This window comes from Candoia aspera, chromosome 4, assembly GCF_035149785.1.
Source record: "Candoia aspera isolate rCanAsp1 chromosome 4, rCanAsp1.hap2, whole genome shotgun sequence".
NCBI classification, from domain to species: Eukaryota; Metazoa; Chordata; class Lepidosauria; order Squamata; family Boidae; genus Candoia; species Candoia aspera.
In genome coordinates this window covers 73,947,184-73,964,515 of record NC_086156.1, presented here as the reverse complement: position 1 = coordinate 73,964,515, position 17,332 = coordinate 73,947,184, and the positions used below count along the sequence as shown (strand labels likewise).

Sequence of the window (17,332 nt, the reverse complement as noted above, 5' to 3'; positions counted from 1 at the left end):
AGCCTTTCTGAACCTGGATGCATTTCAAAGGGTGGACTTCACCTCCTAGAATTTTTCAGTCAACATGGCCATTATCAAGAATCCTGGCAACTCAGGTCTACACCATTTATACAGTAAAGTCGGTCAAGCTTTTTAAAGGATAAGAATATTTTTACTGTATTCTCACAAAAGAGCAGACAGAGGACTGAGAGCTGGCCCTGGAAAGTGGAGGAAACAAAAGGATTAAAAGTCAAAAGAAGACTAAGAGCTGGCATGTGAGTCTAAATGAGAATGAAGAATAGGTAAGGAATAAGGGTAAGGAAAAGGGAAGAGTGCAAATCTAGAGCAAGAAAAGGCTAATTAGAGAAGAGGCTTTGAAAAAACTTGGCAGCACTTGAGTTCCAGAATGCCTGAATGCTTTGGGCAGTGGTGCTGCAAGGACTGATGGAACTCCGACAAAATGCATTCTGGGAGTCCATATGTATATTACATCCCTCTGTTTTTCTTCTCCAGTTCCTCTTTCTATTGCTCTCTAATTCTCATTATTTCTAGCACTGTCTAGTCTCCTTGCCACCCACACTCTTCCTACAGTACTTTATATGGCTGCATCTTGGCATCTTTTCTCTTGCCTGCAAAGCTACACTTGCACCTGGCATCTTGGTTTCTCCGAAAGGCCTTAAGAGGAAGAAGCAGGAACTCTGCTGAAGTGTGCGGTTGTTATAATGTGCAGTGGGCGACAATGGCACCCTGTAACCATGCCAGAAGATCTAGGTAGTAACGCTAACGGCTTTGGGGGTCATGAGAGAAAAGAGTGCTCAATAAAATGGGGCAGTTGTAGGCTGCAAGGATTTGAACAACAAAAAGTGGAAGCAAGAATGAGAAGAAATAAAGAAAATAATGGGGGTAACAGACTACAGATAGGGCTTTGGTTGTGAGGGGCTGTATAAATTGACAGGAAGGAAAGGTTGGAGGGTTGAAGCCATAACTCCTGGAATCAAAGGGGGTGGGGTGGGGGTGGGATTACTTCCTTAGTTTAGAATCGAGATTCTGAGAAAGAAATGTTGACTGCTACAACTCTTTTGTCATGACAACTTTGTGACTGACAGTGTTAAAGGGCAATGAAAGAGGTGCAGGGAGGTCATACAGAAGTTCATTAACTGAGTTAAGATAAATGGTTAGCTTTTAAGTTACAGGGTTCTAGTGTTTTATTTTATTTCCAGGGAAGCAGCAAAGTTAACCACTCAGCTCTTATATTTCATTTTTCTTATTCGATACTGCCACATCCTGGCCATGAGTGGTATTTGAAACTTTGACAACAAAATAATTGTGGTTTTTCCTTCACTCCACAAAACGTTTGTATGAACAATCAAATCCCGCAAGATTTCTCTAATCTAAAAAAAGGGTTATAAGTTAGCAAATTTAAACACCATTAGTAGAACTAGCAAAGCAGCACAAGGTTCTGCTAAATTAAGTAGATGAGAACTTTCAAAAATATTCCACAAATTGATTTAAAATATAAGGTCTATACACAATTAGCATGCTGTACAACATTCAATGTATAATCATAAAAGCATCTATAGATTATACACAGACACTGATAAAAGCCTTCAAAGGAATTGTCTACCGACATAAAAGGTCAGAATCAATGGCAGATCTGTACTACCAGCCTTTCATCCTAGGTAGGGCATACTGCATGTATCAAACCCAAAGGTTAGAGAGAGAGGTCGAAATGAAAAAATAAAATGAAAAACCATTCCTCATCAGTCTTTCAATCAGTTTTTACGGGATGACTTTCTCAGGAGTCATAGTCAGGGACGCAGCTTTTTGTCACCTGAAAAAGCAGCAGAAAAAGGAAGTGTCTAGCCAAAATGTGACGTAATGGTCAGGGAGTTAGACCAAGACCTGGGAAGCCTCAATTCCTCATTCAGCCAGGCAAACTCACTTGGGGCAGCCACTGTCTATCAGCCCAACCACCCAGAATGGGTTTGTTGGGAAGACAAGATTGGAGGAGTGCTATGTATGCCACATTCAGCTCCTGGATAAAAAGTGAGATACACACGAATCTTAAGTATTATTATCATGGGTTCTGAGATGCCCCCTCAGGATGGAATACGGTTCTACATGGTCAGTAGAGATGGTGAATAACAAGACAGGAGCACAGCATACCATGTTGAGGAATAAGTTCTAATAAACTATTAAAAATGAAACCGTTTGGGCATTATGGCTTCAAATGTGTAAGTTAGGAAGGCAGTTGCATAAGGTTGTTAGATTTGTGGATTGGGTGGGCAGGGGATCCAGTTCTTGCTGAAATCCTGGGAGCAGCGTTTTCCCTAAGGTGGGGGCCAGTGCCAAGAAGCCCTGCCCCTTTGTCCACACACTTCTTATTTCCCACAGGGATGGGACGTTGAGCATATTTAATTTGCCTTATCTAACTAGCTGAATCAGGATGCCCAACAGCTAAGCAAGTTCCTGAGTCCCCCATCAAGGTCTCACTCACTACTACTCAGTGTCTCTTACAGCGAGTTACCACAATTCAATGGCACAGAATTTGCCTTTGGACAGATAATCCCAGATTCAATCCTCAGGTTCTCTAGTAAAAGGAATTCCATTAAGAAGGCTGGTAAAGACCATTGCCTGAGACCATAAAGATATACTTGGCCATGGTTAGAAAAGACAAGCATGAGCCTGAAGAAGAATTGGTCTGCTTTGCATATTCAGAATACATGGATGAGCCAAGCATCTCTCACTCTTCAAAACTATAGGGTGGCCAGCTGATGCTGAGTTTTGCCGGGGTGGGGAAAGGCTTAGAAACATCCTTTCTGAGCCAAAGGTGGACTGTATGTCAACTTTATTTTCATTTAATTTTCCTTCCCCCCTCCAAATTTATGTTTTCCATAGCAAGTTTTGCAAAAGCCAGGATAAATGTGAAGAAAAATTCGTTTGACAAATGCATTTTAATAACTACTTTCCCTAATGTATTCATTTGTTACCAAATTTCCCCTTAATACATCTCCTTAATATGCACATTTCTGTATGCTCTTTAAGTTGAATATTTATCAGAGAAGAGGAGATTTCTAAGAGGCAGTTTAAAAATGAAACAAATATATTTAACCACTTTTCACTTTACATATAAATTCAAGGGAGTATGACTAAAGTAGATTTACCTAAGAATGTGAGCCAACCAAATGTATCCCTCACCCGTAAATGCCAATGGAAAGTAAGTGGGTTCACTTTCTCCCGCTCTGACTATAGGGTCTTTGATTATTTAGTAGGTGACATCTGTCCTTATACCTTGGGTTACTGAAGTGCTTTCTTCCATGCTATTGTTAAAGGCTCAAAAACTGTAATTTTTCTTCGCATCTAGCTATTCCTGTCTTTTTTATATACTCTTGTTTTTCTTAAACCAAGATGACATTAGTACCTTTGGTTAAAGAATAATCTGCTTAGGGAACTGATGCATCTGATGAAGTTCTGTAGCTCGCAAAAGCTTATGCCTTTTAATAAGATGTGTTAATCAGAAAAGACGCAGTGGGACTCCTTCTAATACTAAGACTATATGAATGGGGAGACAGACTAGTAAAAAAATGTCTTTTGTGTGGATTAGTAACTTTTCTGATTGCTGGTTGGAATGCAAAGCTATTTCTCATCGTTAGACTTACCGATGAGAGTGAGGGAAGAACTCTCAGCCTTCTCGAATGCAACTTGACTATTTCCAACAACAAGACCAATTTCAATCTGAGCGTGGAAACAAAACACACAAATAAAAGCCTTTAAGGATAATGACATCTTCAATATTTCCCATTGAGATGCAGAAGGCACAAAAGAAATGGCAAACAGCAGCATATGAAGTTATTTCCACCCAGCTGGCATTTTGCCTTCACACTATTTTCAGCAGCATGTGTCAAAGAAGGCTAATTCGGGATTATCTGCCCACAGCTCAGTCTATGAAAACAGGAAAAGGATCAGGAACCGAAGGTCCTAAAGAGGAAAACAGCTGCCAGCACAGAAGGTAGGTGCAGAAAATGCCATCACTCAAACTGGGAAATGAGGCATGTGGGAGCAGAAGCATAGTTCTAATATAAGAATGAACATAATAAAAGAAACAAAGTTTGCCATATTTACATATGGCAAATTAATATTGATCTAACAAGGGAAAATGTTACTTTAAGACAGAAGACACTCCCATTATATATGTGAGGATTTGATCTTGATTTCTAGGAGTTTTGGTGAGCCACACACCGTTCCTTAAAGTGTTTCTTTTCTGTACTATTCTCCTTCTCAAGGCTGGTTTGGCTTTCAGTAAGGTGCCTTGATTACGGAATTCTCCTAGTCTGAGAAGGTACGATTATGAGAGTTTTGCATTTTTCATATTGTGAGAAAGAAGTGTTCATTCAGCAAATAAGAAAAGTACAATGTTTGTTCCTCCTTTAAAAACTGAAACATCAAGTAATCACTTCACTTGGGGAACTGCCTTATATTTAGACTTCAGAGGACTTCGGAAGCATGGCAATGGCTTGGTGATACCCCTGAATCAAGTGGAACTGAAACCTGCAGCCCATTTTTAATGTTTTTTTTGGTCAGGGTGTTTTTTTAACACACCTATTTGTTTCATAAAACTGCAGAAAATCAAGTTCTCAAAGACTGCTATTTTTCTGCCAAGTTTCAAGAGATGTAGTCTTGGGGAGTACTGGGAACTCCTCAAGTTGCTGCTTGCTAGATCAGACCAGATATTTAGATACCTTTGATTCAGGACTGGCCAGACAAGATGCCTCCAAGAAGTCCACAAAGAATGCCCTTTCCCAAATTCTGGGGTTTGATTTAAAAGTTCAACTGCCAGTTTTCAAATGATCTTTGTCTTAAGACTACATGCATATACAACTGTGCAACTTACCTTCTGTTTTTTAGCTGTGGAAGACTCTCCTTTAAGAATGCTAGGATCCATGGCTTCAATGTCCTTGACTAACAGGCCAAAAAGTTTGTCATTAAAGCTAAATACAAGCTGCAGGAGTAAAGAAAAATGCACATTAAAATAAAGTATAGCAGGACAGACAGACAACTAATATTCCACATACAAAATTGGCTGATATGGTTTGTCCAAGATACCAGAAGGTACATGTTGTGAAGTTCAGAGTCTCTGCTGATCTGCAAATATTAGAGCAGAACTATAATTTGAAGTATAGGTTGCTGAAAATCACATCCCTGAGTCAGAATCTCTTCTATAGGATTATTGATCATGCTTCTCTAATCATTATCATCTTATGCCCGCTATCATATAGTCCATCTATTCATTCATCTTTATCATTAGCTGTTGTGGGTAGAGAAAGAAAAATGCCCATGAGGATATCACAATCCAGGATTGAGTAATCATGTTTTTGATTAAAGAAACATTTCAACCATTCTTCATGCTCACTGGGAACTTTGGAAGTAATCACTCCAATGCATGTGGAAGGCACTGTGTTTGGTTAATGACTAGACTATATCCCTCATACGTCAAACTCAAAATTTAAGGAAACTTAAGAGGCTAAGAGACTGAGCTATAAATCAGGAAGTAGCTAATTTGAATCTTGTCTTTGCTGATGAACTCCTTAGGTAGCCTTAGGGAAACCATCATGTCTAAATCTTTTTTTTTTACACAGGAACCTAGGAAACTACTATTATCTTACAATTATTGCAGACCAAATTTCAAACCCAAGATCAATTATACACTATTTACCTCTATTCTGCCTTACTAATCTATTACACACTCCTTAATCTCCTACGCCATGGATCACTGGGACCTTCATTTTCTTCCTTCATCTGCACTTAGCAGCAGAAATGCTTTTAAGTGGTGGTGAGAACATAACTTCCTTTTTTATTTTCTATTGTAATTACTATGCCAATGGTTACAATAAACATATAGGTTGTCTTGTACCAGTCAGTCTAGCTCATCATTTCTGCTCTGACAGAAATTTCCCCATAGACTCTAGCAAGCAGAGGTCTTCTCCAATAAATGTTCCAGAATATCATGGATAAGTTGAGAAATTCTGATTGTATAAAAAAACTCATTATATCAATCAACAATATTTTAAGTGATGTCCTGAAGAATTTTGCCTACATCTAGGCATCAAAAGCTCTAAATAATCCCCCAAAGTTTCTAGCCTGCAAAACGTATACTGGGTACATGCTGACAGATAGCTTTTTGTTATTTGCAACCTAAAAGGAAGAGCATGCAACCTATCATTCATAAATATGCACTTCCTGGTAGCAAACATAAATGGTACTGCTAAGTGAGAAACTCACAAGCATGCAAAAACATTGGAGCACAAACCTGCTGTCCAACTGTGAATGCTTGATTGTTGAATTGCTGGATGAACTCTGCTGCCATTTTGTCTGAGTCATAGGGATTGGAGTCAATACTTTTCTTCTGCAGGAAATCTATCTCAATAGTCATAGTGCCAATACACTGCTTGGTCTTATCAAAGTTATACAAGGAAACTGTAGGAAAAGAAAAACATTCTTCAACCAAAGGCTGCAGAATCCAATATCAAACCATGATTCCTTTGAGAACAATTTTGTGCCCAAAGAAAATAAAAAGCACCATTGTTCATTTAATGAAAAGCATGGATATTATGAATATTGTTCATAACATGATGCACTTCTAACGTACTTATCTTTTTTTTGCTATTGCAATTAGAAACGACTATGAGGTCTCCCTGGGGGGATATACATTTTAAATTCTAAAATGAATATATGAGCCAAAAATCTCTCTTTGAGAAGAAAGAAATATCTTTCTTTGTTATCATTGTTGCATTCTCTGACTTCTAGGGACTCTCCAAGTGCCTATAATCTTTTTATCCCCCTGAATCATTCATGGGTGCTTAGTTTCTTTTTTACTTCACAGCTCTCATTGATGCCAGCTAAAAAAAATGTTTGGTTAATCATGTATTCTGGGTCATCTGCCCAGGCATACTGCAAAAAATGGTATGGAAGTCCACTTGAAAGAGCAAGCTCTCCAAAGCAAAAAAAGTCAAACACTAGTAAGCACTCTGGGTTATGTTTTATTATTTATTTTTTAACACAGCCAAAACTATTAACACTGACTTGAGCAGGATAAGGACTACAAACATTTATTTTAATAATTTCAGAAATAAAACTGAGCTAATAAACTACATTTTTATCCCTTTTTTGTTTGCCTTTCCATATTTTTCTGACAAAACGATAAAGGTTCTTTCCAGTTAAGAAAAAGAGTATTTTTTAAATAAAAGACTATCAATACCTAATAATGCGCATCTTCAAAATCATGACTGTTCACAAAAATGCCTTCATCAAACCATGCTATTAAATGATCACTGGTACTGGTATTAAATGGTACTGGAATGCAGGGCTTGGAAATGAAGATCTTACATCTCTTCACCTTCTAAGTATATCCAGAGTGACATCTGATAAAATCTCTTATTATATGTCAAAGTTTAAAGAATGCCACATATTTTTAAAGGCAGCATTGCATCCTTTGCCTTGATGAGTATACACATGGTAAGTTTCTTCAATGTGTTGTCCATGAGTTTCTTCTATAGATTTCTCAAATTTATAATGACTCATTCATATGAGTTGTTGAGAGGTGGCATTCAAGTTTCTATCATCACCACCACCACCACCAAGATATTCTTTAAGCAGATGTTCCATTTCTCTCTCTAAATCATGTTTTTCAAAATATTCTGGAATTCCTCTGAACTTTAAATAGTTTCTCTGCCAATTCTGTTTCGGCTATTTGTAATCTAGCCTCCAACTTTATCTCTGACCTTCAGATTCTTTATTCTTAGAATAATTCTTGGTATTCTGTACACTTATCTTACCTATTTATTTATAGCTACCACATTGAACCAAGAAGCATTCATCACATAAATAAGCAAAATTTATGAATCCTGGTCAGTTATGAAAGCATACCAAAAAATAGCTCTTGCAATAGTGCAATTTTATTTTATATCAAAAAATTACAAAAAAGGAGGAATGGAAGTAAACTGCTAAACCTTGGATAGATGCATCTCCCCAAGTCCCCTATGGATGGGCATGTTTCTGTACACATACAATATCAGAGAATCAAGTCCCCCACATCAAAGACAAAGGAAAAGTTTTGCCCTCAACACATTTCCTCAGTTGCAATTGACTTAGTTTCCCTTTTCTTTTTTTAATCCATTCAATTGCGTCCGATTCTTGGAGACTGCCTGGACAAATCCCTGCAGTTTTCTTGGCAAGGCTTCTTGGAACTGGTTTGCCATTGCCTTCTTCCTAGGGCTGAGAGAAAGTGACTGGCCCAAGGTCACCCAGCTGGCTTCGGACCGAAGGCGGTACTAGAACTTGTGGTCTCCTGGTTTCTAGCCTGCTGCCTTAACCACTACACCAAACTGGCTCTAGTTTCCCATATAGGGATTTGGTTTTAGCTATGGAATGTATCAGGGATACAAACAGTACTGCAGAAGGCAGAATTCTTTCTCTTGTAACTTTGATAATTGGAGCAAAAGACAAGTATGTCTCTTCAACTGTTTGTCTGGATTGCAATCAGTTTTATTTTATTCCACAGAATTTATCAAAGCCTCTAAAAGAACTGAGCCTATTTGCCTAACTATGCCCTGAATTTCAGTCACTGAAAATGATAAAAGTGAGTGTGGCAGAAATTAGAATCTGTTACACAAAGGTGTATATTTCCATGCATCAACTTAAGAAACAACCTCCAAATTTAGGTACAGGTGGGAATAATGCCACTGCAATCACTAATGAGCCATTCCTCTTTTGTAAGTATCTGCTTTGTAGGAAAATGTTTCCACACTCCCTATGGGAGATTTTCTGATTAAAATGCTGAGAAACAAACACCTTTAAGTGAAAAGAGAATACATCTGTGAGGCTAATGCTAGAATTAACAGATCCAAAGAGGCAATGTATGCAGTTAATATACAGTAATGGCTGTACAGCTTTGTCTAAATCACCAATAAGGAATTTAGGATCCTTGAAGAGTTTATTCATTCTTATTCTTATATTGCTGATCAATAAAAACACGAGTTTTTATTGTGTAAGATAGAACAGTGGAATCTACGTCTTCCTACAAAGTTTACTGCTTTCCATAGAATTATAACTGACTGCAGCTATGAAGCATCAGGCACAAACTGGGAAAAAAAATTCAGCACCTTGGAGAATACACGCAAGAATCCTATTGCTAACACACTTTTTGAGAGAGATTGGGGTGAGAAGGAAACTTCTCTAGGATACTACCACATTTCATACTTTTCTGTAGGAATAATCAAGAAGCACACATGCAGATCATTTGCAAGAATCATATAGGTATCTCTTTCATGGTAGAGTTGTTAGTTTTCCACCTTTTCTAACTTCATCCAACTAGATACTTTATTTGCTCCTTTCTTTTGCTTATTTAATTTGGCAAGTTCCAATATGTCTCCATTTCTGTTTTCTGATGTATCTACTTGCCTGGCTGTCTTCTTGTTTTATGTTTATAATCATTATTTTTTAAATGTCTTACATAAAGCTTTTCTTTAGAGATGATAATTAAAATAATAATAGTAATAATAATAAAATTAGGCATTCAAAGATCAATGTAGCTATACCAGCACAGTATTTCATGTAGACAACACCAAGCAGCAAAAGAAGGAGAAAAAAACAACTGCACCATAATAGAATTCATTCCAATATAAAAGGCTTTGGAAGAGGACAACTCTCGATTAGGTCAGCCCAAACTACGAACTAATTTATAGTAAACACTTACCACCTATTTCTTGCCCAATTGAAAGGCCAGCCCATTTTCTCTGTAGAGAAAGAGAAGCACACAAGAAAAAGAACGATCATTTACCTACATTAAATATGTATATGTATTCATAAAGAAAAAAAACTGTATTTATAATGGATAACCTTTTGTGCAGAAGCCATATGCAGAGTAAAGATTCGTATCATGCTAAAACATACTTGCAGCCCTAGATTGCTTTGTCTCCTACAGGCAACGTGCTATCACTGGCCTATTATACATGGTTGTTATGAAGATGACCAGATACTACTACTATTATCATAATGTTGTTGTTATGGAATGAGGATCCCCCTGAGATCTGGATGGCTCCCTGTTGGTGTTCCAGAGGGCCACAACGACCTGGCTGTCCTCCCAGACCTTGGGCTAGTGTGGGAGGAGCCCCTTCCTCAGGATGTGAGATAGAGGAATATTTAGGAGTGCCTTCCAGGTTCAACATCTGTTCCTTCTTTTTTTTCTTCTCCTTTAGTTTGGTTTTGTTGTTTGTTGCTTCCTATTATATTAAGAAGCATATAAATAACTACTCTGAACACCATCCAGCATTACATAAATGCTAGGAACTATATGGAGCCCCCCAGCACCCAGAATAGTTTTTGCCTCAATTCAGTAAAAGGCAAAAGCACAACAATGATGAAGGGACAAGCAAGTATGCCTTATGCTTGGACCTGTTCATAGGCTTGCAAGTCAGATCCCTCACTTTGAACACGTTACTCCTTTGTTACATAGGCTGGGATCTTTATTCTCCATGGATGCCTGACCTCCCACCACAATACCTTAAATTATCTCCAGCTTTATATTTACAAAGATTCCTTAATTAGTCTTTCCTGTTTTTCACTCACCAAGAGATCTGTGTATTTTGTTTAGAGGTGAAAACAGACGTGACTTTAAAAGGTTTTATATTTTCAAAAATGAAGAGCCAATAATTTTGTGCTTTCTTTTTTTAGTAACCATGCACTGGCCAGGGGTTGTTACTGAATAACTGAGGGCCACACATTACCCACCCCTGATCTAGAGCAGCCCCCCTCAAACTGGTACCCTCCAGTGTTGTAAACGTTAGCTCACCAAATGGGAATTCTGGGAATTGCAGTCCCAACACACTTGGAGGGTACCTGATAGCTCACAAATATTTTAACAAGGCTTCCAAGTGAGATCAACAGTGTAACTCCCTTACATGCGATACATCACACAGCAAGGGAAGTTAAGACATTTGGAATATGGCTTCTAAGAAAAAGAATTAAGGGACTAATCAAAAACAATAGGTGAAATGAGATACAAACAATATTCTCTGATGCTCAAAGAAAAGTACAAATACTTAAGTAGAGGTTAGTGGTTGGGAGCAATATAAGGGAAGGAGAAAATGTGCTATTGAAAGTTCCCCCTTATGGGTTTTTTTTAATTACCTTGCTTTTAGTATTTCACTCTTTTGCATCTATATTCTTTCTTTTTTATCATCTGCTTAAATAATGTAAAGGGACTATATACTTATAATAGCTTTTGTTTTCAACAACAAAAAAGAGATGAATACTGGCAACAAATATGGCTATCAGGTATTTCAAAAAACCCTCAAAACCACTACTGTCATAGCTCTGTTAAACAAAAGAAAGTAAAATCTTATTTTGCAGCTCAGCAGGCTATTTCCTCTTTGCTATTTTCTTAGAATGAAAGAACTCCTGTTCACTCACACATCCTCATGGCTATGCTGTGATTCATTTACAAGTCCAAACTGTTAGCTAACACCACAGGGGAATCAGGGAAGCCACAAGGTTTAGTCACACTTTGTGAAGCTTTCTTGCTAAATAGCTGGTGCTGAAGTTACTTTTGAAATATATCAGTGCAGGGAGCTGAAATTATTTGATCATAAAGACAATATTACATTTCTTCTTTTCAAGTTTTGGAGCTCTACATACAGCATAAAAGTGCTTATTTGGCAACAGCAATGCCTTCTCATCCTAGCTACATTCCAGCCACAGAGATCATCAGTGCGGTTGCCCGACTGCCTACATTATGATATCTCACACAACAGCAGGAATCCTTCATAGTTCTCCTTCCCCAAGCAACCCCATTTTCCTAATATTTTATTGAGAAAAAGTGCCTGACTGGAACTGACAAAAAAGTTAACCTAGAACATCTCTCTCTAGTACCAATAGCACCTCTAGGAAGTGTACTTTTATCTTGAGCCACTGCATTTTTAGTTTTTGCTGAAAATAATTACTTTCACTAGCAATATTGCTTGCACTTTGGCCCAATAAGGAAATAAAGAATCAAAGTCGTACCTGTGGCAAACTGAAAGCAATGCTACCTGGGACAACAGAGGCATGACTTCTCAGTGTAAAAACGTATTTGTGGTTAGGTGAGGTTTTCACAACTACGTGCCTGTAAAGAGTTTGAGGGAAGGGGAACAGGAGGAGGAAAAAAGAAACATAATCTTTCAAAATCTTAGTCATCCTAAGCAATTTCTATTCTATGAGAGGATAACTAAAGTCTAACATTCAAAACTGTGCTTTGCATACTTAATTTTCTTGGGATTTTTTTTTAACTAAATCTTCCCTGACTACTGGAGAGGAAAGATCTGAGCATAACAAAATGCCAGAAGAAGCTATTTAACCCATTCCTCCCAATTCTTTTTTAATTCAAAATGATTTTCCAGAAACTGTTTCCTCCCACAGCCTTTCCTACAGGTGATAATGCAATTTCCAGAAGGCAATTTGCAGGTGAAAGTGATCATGCACCTTAGTTCACTTAATATTTAAGAAATGCATGCACATTCATACGTAGCAAAGAATTATATAACTCTATATAGCTTCTATATATAACAACCAACAGGAAGCTCTGGTGTGTGCTGATCCATGAAGTCATGAAGAGTCGGAAGCAACTGAACGAATAAACAACAACATATAGCTTAGGTTCAAGCTAAACTAAACAAATGAAATCATTGTGATTTTGTTGCTGTTGTTGTTGTCTTCAGGTCAGACTTGACTCCTGGCAAACTACACAGACAAGGCCTTGCAGTTTTTGGAAGTTGATTGCCATTTCCTTCTTCCTAGTACTGAGTGGCTGGCTCAAGGTTACCCAAATGGCTTTCATGTCTAAGACAGGGCTGCAATTCAGGTTCCCCTACCCCTAGACCAGTCCCTAAGCACCAAGACCAGTGTTTCTCAACCTTGGCAACTTTAAGATGTGTGGACTTCAACTCCCAGAATTCCCTAGCCAGTCATGCTGGCTGGGGAATTCTGGGAATTGAAGTCCACACATCTTAAAATTGCCAAGGTTGAGAAACACCAACCTAGACCAAACTGGGTCTCACCCCTTCTTTGATAGTAAGTTGGAAGGGATGAAAAATTAGTCAATATTCATTTTTCCCACTAATTTCAAAATGTGGCTAACTTAATCTGGATTCAACTCATTTTCAGTCTTTGTACAACCAACAAACAGCTTTCTATAGCCCAAATATCAGGGATAATGCTTCATCTATTTCTCCCTCCCCACAAAAAAAGTCTAATTCCAAATAAAACATGATTCAAAGAAAAATAAAACCTTTCGGGCACAAAATATATTTGACAAAGCTGATGTTTTATTAGCAAATATATATACTGGGGTTCTAAGTCTCTATCAACTGCTCACATGGCCACATACCACGGACCACTTTGCAGAGGAGGGCAAGTTTTATAGTCATTCTCAGCCCACTGTATCATCCCATGTATGAGAGTATGGGAGCGGCAGCTGGAAGGGATGAAATACGTGAATTTGCAATGCATCTCAGGAAACTGATCTTCCAAAGCTCATTCTCCTTTCATTCAGGCACACAGCTGTTTATTGTAACTGATGCCAGTGCCCTACATGAAGTAAGAGCTTTCCCAACCAAACAGATACACACCAATTCATAATCTTTGCTACAAAGGCAGACTAAGTGTGCGGAAATCCTTGTTAGAGCAGCAAAGACCCTGCAGTTTCATCCTTGATATGTATTCCCACCACCTTTCTCCTTCCTCTTTCATAGCCTCACTGCCTCCCTCTGATGTGACACCAGGGGAAGACTAGCTCTTCCTGAGTCTGAACCTGAGTTAAGCACTTTGCTCAAATTGCTAATAATGGTCCTATAATTTGCAAGGTTGGCTACGTATGACTTTAGAAAACAAAAGACTGAAGAAACTCTTTCTCCCATCTCCTCTAGAGAGAGACCAACCAAACTTACAAGCCAGATTGAAAGTCCTTTTCATTGACCACAGCACAGTTGGTTAAGGAGAGTTCATCTGTGGGACATCTTGCAGCTTGCATAGTCTGAAAGGGAATCAGAGACAAGAGGTCAACAATGAAGTGCCAGACAGCATGCATACAAGATGCCTTTAATTTCTGAAGTTCATTTTATTTTGAAATAAGTTGTAGAAATGAACACAGCAAATTCACTGTTTACCACTTGTTTAGCATTCATGTGTTTGTTACATAAACATAAACATAAAAAGAGAGACGTCACACACCACTAACAAAAAGAAACTGGCTGAGCATTAATATAAGAAACAGAAACTTAGTTCTGAGGGCACCCATGATAGAAGGTAGTGGAGGCTAATCGGAAAACACAGTGACGTTCTACACAGATTGTATCACGTCAGAATGTAAGTAGTTATGGACTTCCAGAGGAAGAAATGGCGAACTGAAGATGGCTCCATGAAAAGCGGAGCCAGTGACTGCAGTGAAGAACAAAGAGCCAGTGAATACACCGGCTCTTCAGAACCTCTCACAGAGAGGACGGGAGACTGCCCACATGTGCTTCAAACAGTTGCTCCTTGTGAGAAGACTGCAAGACAGTGGTCCCTGGAGGGTTTTCAGCACTGGGAGATGATGGGAGTACACATCTTGCTCTCAACTGCAGATGCCGCCTTTTAAAGAACACTATGTTCGCAAACTTCCTTTTCTAATCACATTCGGAAATTGCTTGTTAACTACTTTTAAGCTATTAGAGACCTTCAGATCAACAAGTCTGAAAATGCCAGGTGAGTTTTCCTTCAATCCTCAGTGAAAGAAAAATTTAATCATAAGCTTAAGAATTTTAAAAAATTGAAATAAACAGCAAAAAGCTAAAGACTTTGATCCTAGAAAGTTACAAATGGATTAAGGGTCCAGATAAATTTGGAATAAGATTTTGGAATTAATTATAAAGAATCCTTCCCATGGAAAATAGATTTGTTTGGACTTTTGCAAGACAAAATAAAGATAAGTAATTTTAAAAATTGAGCACTAGAGGAAACTAAAGATTTTAGTTAAAGGAGAAAGATACACAAGCCTGATTAACAGCTAATTAACTGAGACTTATAAAATGATGCAAAACATTGTAACATTGAAAATATTGAAGGACACTTTTGAAAAATGGAATCAGAAGTTAGTATCAACAATGTCAATAGCGATGTTTGCTTCTATGGATAGACGCTGTCCAAATGATGTTATGGAAGAAATTGCAGATGAGGAACAAGTTTTATTTCAAAAGTGGATCTACAAATGACAGGCTACGAGAATGATATGGAAAAGGATGTCTCACTGGACATACAAAAGAAACTGATGTTTTAAAAATCAAAAGGGAAATACAAATAATAAACCAAGAAAGTGACCTGGACAACTTTTTTATATTGGATTTACAAAAGAGGCTTGTTAAAGCTTTAAAGAATCTTGTAAGAAGGGACAAAGAAGAAATGCAAATAAATCAAATTCTATGTTATTTGAATGGACTAAAGTCTGTTAGAAGTAAAAGGAAGGAATACAAGGTTAGTTAATTTGACCAAGGTTAAAATAAAATATGTGATTTTTGGTAACCCTTATGGACTTTCTGCTGACACTAGGACTGAAAAGATGATGGTTTATGGGTTTGTCCATAGATAAGAGATAGGATATGGGATGAAGAGATCATTGGTTGTAAACTAAGAGGAGGCAAAGAGTTAAACAATTGTTTATACTTGTGTTGAAGGTTGGAAGCCACTTCTTTATATATTTTTTTCTCTTTCTTTACTATATTCTTTTTTTCTTTTTTCTATTTGCTATATTTTTCTTCTCCTTTGCACCTTTCACTCTTTCTATTCTTTTTTTAAGTTTGGATTAGATTTTACTACTGCAATTAAAATCCTTAATAAAATTATGTAAGTAGATTATATAAATTATATAATATAGATTATTAAAATTATATATTAGAATATAAGTAGTTATATATTCCTTTATATGAAGTCAACCAATCAACTAACCCAAGGCCATAGCGAAAGCCAGAATATCAGGGGAAAGTGCAGAATTTAATATTTTCTCATTTTCTATCTTTAAATGAAAAACATTTAACCATATGGCCTGCGTGCCTGAAGTGTGAAGCAGTATAGCCCTGATCTCACTGTGATATGAAGCTGCTGCATAAATAAGAAAAAGTGAGTTTTATAATGTCCTCTGAAATCTGGGTCATGAGACAGGTTGCCAGAGCTGGTGGGGGAGGGGGGAAGGTGGAAGCAGCAGCAGGGATATGGTCTAAGAAAAGAAAGGAAATACCTTTATTCTGGAAACAGGGATTAGGCACGAGAGTAGACTGTTATCAACTGCAGACTTTCAAAAAGAATAAAACATGACACAATAAAGATGACTTCTACTCATCGTTAAGTATTTTCTTTGTCCCTGCAAGGAGGAGGACATACTATGAACTATCTGGTTCCTGTTCCTATCAGGCTTATAACAGGGCAGGGGTCAAAAATGGAATCTGACATCTAGGCTTGCTGGCAAAACCTGGTCAGAACCTTGCTGGCAAAACCTGCTAAGAGGCAGCACTAGGCAAAGATCACAAGTAATAGTCTTGTAGTTAACTTGACATTAGACTAGCATTAAATTGATGTGCTGAGAGATTAGGCAAAAATGAAAGCAAACAAGAATGACAGATGGTGTCCAGATTGATGGACAATTTTAGTATAAAGAACTAAATGACTCCAGAGCTGTGCTGAGGAAGAGACAATACAGGAGGATCCATAGTTTCATCTTGAGCAGTGAAAAAGCACCTCAGGGAGGTCCTTGGTTATGTCATTGATGTGCATACTTCACTTCTGTACAACAAAAACCACACTGCCTAAGACGAAAGGGGACTGCCGTATTCAATAAAGCTACTTGGAGGTAGAAATGATTGTACTATTCCTTCCAGCAAAAATCTCAAATGACTTTTGTAAAAGTTTCCCCATGACACTGGTGGATGTGGGTTAGAAACTAAGGAAACCGTGCCATGTGCTGACTTGGCACCCCTTTGAGATGTGAGAGTGAACCTGCAGCACAGAGTTGATTTATGAGTCAACTGCAGCCTAACAAGGAACAAAACAGACAAACACAGTGGAAATCCTTGCTGTGAGGAAACTGCCTGCATTATGATATCAGAAAATGACACCTAAATAGCTCCTGGTGTCACATTTGCTGTGATTTTCAAAGACACTAAGAAGCACATATTCTCTTTCCTTCTTCCTAGTCTGGGAATATAGAAATCTGAGCTTCTTCCAGATTAGCAGCTACTAACCTTTGTATAATATTTGTTTCCAAATGTTCTATTTGGGTAAGAAATAGTAAGCAAAA

The 17,332-nt window shown here is 37.8% G+C and overlaps 1 protein-coding gene across 3 annotated transcripts in view; it reads right to left on the bottom strand.

Annotated features, from left to right (window-relative positions):
• The window catches only part of NSF (N-ethylmaleimide sensitive factor, vesicle fusing ATPase), a 65,702-nt gene that overhangs the window by 39,464 nt on the left and 8,906 nt on the right, over nt 1-17,332 (bottom strand). For all 3 annotated transcript variants that reach the window (XM_063300570.1, XM_063300569.1, XM_063300571.1), the window contains exons 2-7: nt 13,956-14,041; nt 12,037-12,136; nt 9,731-9,770; nt 6,287-6,453; nt 4,871-4,978; nt 3,639-3,714 (exon numbers count right to left, since the gene is read on the bottom strand). In XM_063300570.1, coding sequence (XP_063156640.1) covers nt 3,639-3,714; nt 4,871-4,978; nt 6,287-6,453; nt 9,731-9,770; nt 12,037-12,136; nt 13,956-14,041 — 577 coding nt within the window. The remainder of the gene's footprint in view (nt 1-3,638; nt 3,715-4,870; nt 4,979-6,286; nt 6,454-9,730; nt 9,771-12,036; nt 12,137-13,955; nt 14,042-17,332) is intronic.